This window comes from Chlorocebus sabaeus, chromosome 14, assembly GCF_047675955.1.
Source record: "Chlorocebus sabaeus isolate Y175 chromosome 14, mChlSab1.0.hap1, whole genome shotgun sequence".
Taxonomy (NCBI): Eukaryota; Metazoa; Chordata; class Mammalia; order Primates; family Cercopithecidae; genus Chlorocebus; species Chlorocebus sabaeus.
Window position 1 is genome coordinate 43,005,011 of NC_132917.1, and position 6,351 is coordinate 43,011,361.

At 56.0% G+C, this 6,351-nt stretch overlaps 1 protein-coding gene across 1 annotated transcript; it reads right to left on the bottom strand.

The window, feature by feature from the left end:
- Positions 1-1,412: 1,412 nt before the first annotated feature.
- ZFP36L2 (ZFP36 ring finger protein like 2) lies at positions 1,413-5,626 on the bottom strand. Its single transcript, XM_007970808.3, has 2 exons — positions 5,272-5,626; positions 1,413-4,759 (listed from the first exon to the last, which is right to left on the bottom strand). The coding sequence occupies exons 1-2, from the start codon at positions 5,320-5,322 to the stop codon at positions 3,332-3,334; spliced, it is 1,479 nt and encodes a 492-aa protein (XP_007968999.1). The 5' UTR covers positions 5,323-5,626; the 3' UTR covers positions 1,413-3,331.
- Between the last annotated feature and the right edge of the window lie 725 nt (positions 5,627-6,351).

Here is a 6,351-nt window from a genome sequence, read left to right on the forward strand (position 1 = left end):
GTACTTGTTTAGAAAAATAAGTTTAGGAACAAAGTGGAAACAAGGCCTTTGAAATGCAGCTTAACCTAAATAGCACCACATTTTAGACTTTTCCTCCCCACTGCACATTCTTTATGGTGCAGGGTCTGGGGAGCCTGCAGAGTCTTCGCCCCTCCTGAGTCCTCCTTGGCCTCGGGCTTCCCCTCCCCCACTGCTAAGGCCTTCAGTCAGGGGCTGGCATCTGGGAGAACCTTGAAACTTGTTTCCCCATCCCCTTTGGCAGCATGCAACAAGCACCAAAACGCTCCAGTTAACACCAGTGCAATCATCGTTAACGTGAAACAGCTGCCCGAGGCCTGGCGTATCCATCAGACCGCCCCCTCCCCTCCATGCTCAGCTGTGAGTCACCAGAGACCCTGACTAAGGCAGGGCCCTGGAGGGAGCGGGGATGCGAGGATTGTTGATGGAGCCCAGCTGTTGTATATGAGAAAGCAAACTATTGCTAAATCTCTTACCTACTTTGGAAAAAGTGTCTGAACTGTGTGTATGAGGGGCAGCGGTGGAGGAGAATAACCTGAATTGATTTATGAACCCGATTTAAGTTCCTAAAATGATTGTTTTAAAGTTAGAAACAGCCAGAGTCACTATGGTAAGATTTTGTTCAACTGTTTGCGAAATCAGCAGACAAATCAATGTCTTTTTTTCCCTTTTTCTAGAGACCTGGGTTGAATTTGCTTTCTGGTCACTTACAGTCCTCTAAAGCACAGACATGAAATCTTTTTGCATAAATAACTTGAATGTGTTCATTCCCAGAGAAGTTGTTCACATAAGCAAACATCACTCAGATATAAGTTTAACCTGTTTTATCTTTCCCTCCACCCTGAACAAGGACATACCAGGCTTTCCAAAATCCAGGCAAAACTCCAGTTCTCCGACCCAGAAAAAGCCTGGCCTCACTCTCCACCTCCAGCTCAGCACTCAGGCCTGGCAGGCCACCGGCTGCAGAAAGATCCTCCTCCCCTTCCCCACCCAAGCAGTTCTGTTTCCCAGCAAAAAAATCAGACCCTCAGCTGCTACCGCAGCCACATGATCCACCCGGTGACTCACAGGCAGGCCACACCCCTTCAGGCCTCCTGGCCAGGCCCTGCCACCAGCCAGCCAGCCAGCCAGCCTGCCAACTCTGGGATGCATCTTATTACCAAAGGGAACAGCTAACTAATGCCCTTGACAGTCCAAATAATTACTTTCTTTCAGTTAGAACTTGCTTATAAAATATATACAGGCTGAGAGGACGCAGGCTCTTCTGAACTCTTGGCTCTGCCAGCTCCAAGTCCTTCCTGACCGTGCCAAGTCCTGGGGAATGGCAGACATGGTTAGCTGGGAAGCTAGAAAGCTAGACATTCCTGTTTAAAAAGAAAGCTCTTACATGGTAATACCTTTTTTTCCCAAAAATTTTATTGGGGGAAAACTACAAAACATTTACAGTACAATGTTTACAGTCACAATTTGTAGTGAACTGATTCCCCAAAATATATTACAACTCAAGTTGACTTATCTTGTTACATTCAAAAACCTACTTCTGTCAAAGTAGTCCAGAGAGTACATATAGTGCTCCAACTGTACCTACATACAAACTAAAGCTACCGCTCATTCATCTGCTGTCCAGGAAAGCTTAGGAAACATTCCTGCCTTTCTACACGGAAAAAAAAAAAATAGTACAAGTTTTGGAATTTTCTGTAATTAAACAAGGCATATTCGTGTACTACATATTTCAGCACTAAGAGGCGGTCGCTTCACTTTATATCTATATAAAAAAAGTGGTAAAAATCTTTTCCTTTTGTGCAGTTGAACCCATCCTACATTCAGATTCTCTCAAGCACTAATAAAATACTTATTTGGTTGAGGAAGATTTAAGGCAAGTTCGGGCCCTTCCAAAGGCACTGTGAGACTCCCCCCCACTCCCCGTTATTGCTACATGTCTTAAGATACTCCAGTATGTCACAGCAGAACTGGTGGAATAAGCAAACACTTTTTTGCTAGTTTATAAAGTTGGAATTAGAAAAGCATGCCACATTTCAACCTGATTGCAAAGTATGTGGTCATTTTTTTCTTTAAAGTTGGATGGGCTACAACCTTTATACATTCTAAGAAAACTCATAGGATGTTCCTCAAACTACTTCCACAGCATCAAGATAGATTTCTGTCAAGAAATCATGCAATCTTTCAAAATTTACGTAAACAAGGAAAGAAATTAATGAAATAAATATTACATACAATCTCTTAAATTAAGAATTTTGTACTCATTTACAATAAAATAACCAAGTGAAGTTACAAAAGGCATATATTACTGTGAAAAGAACATACACTCCACATTTTGCCGATTAATAATGGCAATCATAATTTAACATAATAAAAGAATATATATCTATTGCTTTTCATCATACTTGATAAATACAGTATGAACAAAATTTTCATTGTATACTTTTCACAAGATAATAAATAAGTTAAATAGTTTTTTTCATATTGAGTTGTGGTGCAGTGGTGCGAATCAACTCAAAACAGCTAAAAATTCAGCAGTTATTCTCCAACAATTACAAAGTAAGCTCTGCCCAAGGCTTCCAGAGGGAGCAGACAAAATGGTTCTAAACTAAACATCCACTAAGTGGTGGCGATGAAACCAGTAACCAGTATGGACCTTTGGAATGCAAGGGTTTGTTTTTCACCCCCAGACATATATAATTGTTAAAAAACAAAAAACACCTATGGGCTGAGGGCTAACTATCAAGGCATATTCTTGGCAGAATATTGGATTCTAAAAAGCTTATAGGTTTAGCAAGGTGGTGGCTGGCTGGCATAACACCGGTCTGAGACAAACAATTAGGAACTTCTTAAGGGTTCCCACATCTGGACTTAACTAATGCTGTTCAAGTGAAGAGATGGAATGGTGGTTGATAGCTGCTGGTGCTGGGTTGATTTTTCCTGAAGTCCCAAACTCATTGGAGTCCTAAAAAAGTTTAAGTGTTTGTTTTTTGTTCTATTCGTATCACAACTGCCCTGTTGTGAATATTTTGTTCAATAGAAAAAGTTCCTCGACTTTTTTGCTCAAAAAGAATGAAACTTCGTAATAATAATAAAAAAAAAAAAAAAAAAAGAGGAAACCGAAAAAGGAGAGGTGGGGGCCCCTCCAGGCACAGAGTTCGAGTCCAAGTGCTCGGTCGGGCTTGCAGTCTGCCTGGGGCCCATGTCACCGCCCCCCCCCACTCCCGGGCCCCCAGCAGGGGCGAGATGGCGAGGGGTATCCTCCAACATCTCTGAACCGCCTTCCCTTCCTCCTCACTGGCGCCCTCTTGCCTCAGTCGTCGGAGATGGAGAGGCGGCTGAAGATTGGCAGGCGGCGGCCGGGGTCGAGGCTGGGGGACTCGGAGCCGCTGAGGCTTCCAGAGCTCAAGGAGCCGCTCAGGTAGCTGTCGCGGTCCGACAGCGAGTCCGGGGGGCTGGGGGGCGCGTCGAACACGGGCGAGTCGGACAGGCGGCGCGGCAGCTGGAAGCTGAAGGGCGGCGAGGGAGGCGCGGCGGCCCCGGCGGGGAGGGGTGCGCTGGGCGGTGCCGGGGGCTGCGCAGGGGGCGCCAGGCCCTGCTGCTGCTGCTGCTGACTGCGGTAGTAGGCTGCGGCGGCCACGGCGGCAAAGTTGTGGGTCTGGATGGCGAGCGGCGTGATGAGGCTGCTGAGCTCCGGGCCGAAGGCGAAAGCGTTGTTGGCGCACGAGGCTGACGAGCAGGCCGCGCACGGGGCCCCAGGTGCCAGCAGGTCCTCGGCGCCCCCGCTGCCGTAGAGCAGAGCGGCCGCAGCCGCGGCCGCCGCGGAGGCGCAGCATGCCGGGGCCGAGGGCGTGGAGGCCGCGGAGGCCGAGGAACAGGAGGAGGCGGAGGAGGAGCAGGACGAGGCCGAGGAGCAGGAGGGCGGCGGCGGCGTGCGCGACGTGGGGCTGTCGAGCAGCAGCGGCGACTCGAGGCCGCCCGGGGGCTGATGGTGGCCCGACGGGAAGCCCGAGAAGCTGAGGCTGTGGTGCAGCTTGGGCCGCGGCTCCCGCGGGAAGCCCAGGTGCAGCGCGTCGCGCGTGCCAAAGGCACGCAGGTCCCCGGAGGCGCCCCCGGACGGCGCGGGCCGCCGCTCGTCCGCGTTGTGGATGAAGTGGCAGCGCGGCCCGTAGGGACAGAAGCCGATGGTGTGGAAGGTGCGGCACAGCTCGGTCTTGTACTTCGGGTGGCGAGTCAGGCTGCGCAGCTCGTGGAAGCCATGCGCGAACTGGCACTTCTCGCCGTACTTGCACGTGCCGCTCTCCTCGAAGGGCCGGCACAGCTCGGTCTTGTAGCGTGTGGAGTTGATCTGGGAGCCGCCGCCCCCCTTCTGCTGCTGCTGCAGGTGCAGGAGGTGCTGGCTGCGGTCGCCGTTCTCGCTGAACGAGCGGTCCCGGAATTTGTTCTCCTTGTTGAGCAGGGCTGTGCCGCCGCCCCCCGACGGCTCCTTAAGGGTGCCGTAGGAGGTCGGGCCGCCGGCCGCCGCGCTGCCACAGCTGCTGCCGTTAGCGGCGCCCGGGAACTTGGGCGAGCAGCTGCCGGGACTGGGCGCGGGGTGGGCGAGTGCGTGCAGGTTGCTGGCCGAGTGCCGTCGGAGGAAGCCTGGCGCGAAGCCGGAGCTGGGGGCGGCGGCCACGGGCGTCCCCACCGCCTTCTTGTCCAGCATGTTGTTCAAGTTGAGGTTGGCCAGGGATTTCTCCGTCTGCCAAAGGAAGGGGAGCGTGGAAGGGATGAAAAACGGAAGGGGAAGACAGACTCGGGTCGAGCCACAGAGGAACTCCCAGCCTGATTCCTTTCCTCTTTTTCCCCCACTCTTGGCGGATCCCGACTCGGCGTCCACCCTCCACCCATACACACGCAAAAGCAGCAAGATCTTGCTGGAGGGAGCGGCAGAGGGGAGGACGCCCACCGCGGGCCGCGCTGGGTTTCGACACGTGATCCTCCGCCCCGGCCGCCGAGGTGGGCGGCGCGAATCCCGTCCGGGAAGCCCCGGGCAGCGTGGCCGCGGTCGGCAGTGGAGAAACTCAACCGCGACACCAGCGCCCTCCCTGCCGCCCCCTCCTCCTCCAGGGCGCTCGCACACACTTTTGCAAACCCCGGGACTTTCCCGACCCGAAAGGCAGGGCGGGAGGGGCGTCCCCCAGGACCAGGGGACAGAGGCAAAGTCCAAGAACTGGAACGGCTGCTGCCGGCCCGGCCCGCTCCCCGGCGTACCTTGCACAAGAAGTCGACATCGTAGAACGCGGACAAAAGTGTGGTCGACATGTTTCTGGATCCCGCAGTGGCCGGAGCGGCAGGCCGGGAGGTCGGGAGGAGCCCTCGGGGTGGCGTGGCCGGGCTTGAGCCACGACGAATAACGGGCGAGGGGCGGGGAGGGGCCGAAAGTCTGCCGGGGGGCGAGAGGAGAGGGCGAGGGCAGCGGCGCGGGCCGGCGGGAGGGTCCGGCGGAGTGCGGCAGGGGGGAAGGAGAGAAGCGAGGAGCGCTCCTCCGCGCCCCGGGGTGCCCGGCCCGCCCCCCCGCGGAGCCGACGGCAGCTCGCGGACTGCTGGAACTCTGTAGCCCGCGAGCGCGCGCCCTATATAGAGCCCGGGAGTGCGGCTGCGGCGGGGCGGGCGCGCCGGGGGAGGGGACAGAACTGGGCCCCCGCCGGAGTCTCCAGGCAACGCCGCCCGCCAGCTAGCGAACGTCAGGCGCCTTCTCGGCCTCCCATTGGCCGCCGCCAATTTTTTTCCTCTGGGGAAGGGGGCGGGAGGCCTCGGGGCGGGGCCAGCGACCCGGGCGCCCGGTGCGGCGTGTAGCGTTCGGCCCCAGTGGGTGCCGCCGGGTGGCGGCGGGAAGGCACGACTTTCCTTTTCTGGGGCTGCGCGGTCGGAGAGCCCCGGTACATTTAGCGTGGCCGGGATTCTGCAGCCCTGGACGTGTCTTTCCCTGCCCTGTTTTCCGAGGCGGACCTTTGGAGCTTTTAGTTCCCACCTTTGGTTTTGTGCTGGGCGCGGGAATTGCAAAATGCCAGAATATCGCAACCATCCGCGCGGCCCAGCGGGTTTGCAAAGGGTGCTTCGGCCAGGAGGCGGGGGCTCGGGGCCTGCGTCCTGTCGGTGGCGGCTCCAGCCCGACTGCACGTGGAGTCGCGGTGGGGGTGGGGGTGGGGGTGGCCACGCGGGCGGCCGCCGCGGCACTCTTGCCGGTGGAGCCCGGGCTCGTTTCTCCGCCCCCTCCCCGCCCAGGCTCAGTAAACAGGGCTTGAGCGCCGGGGCCTGCAGGGCAGGCTGAGTGTCTGAGGACAAGGCGCT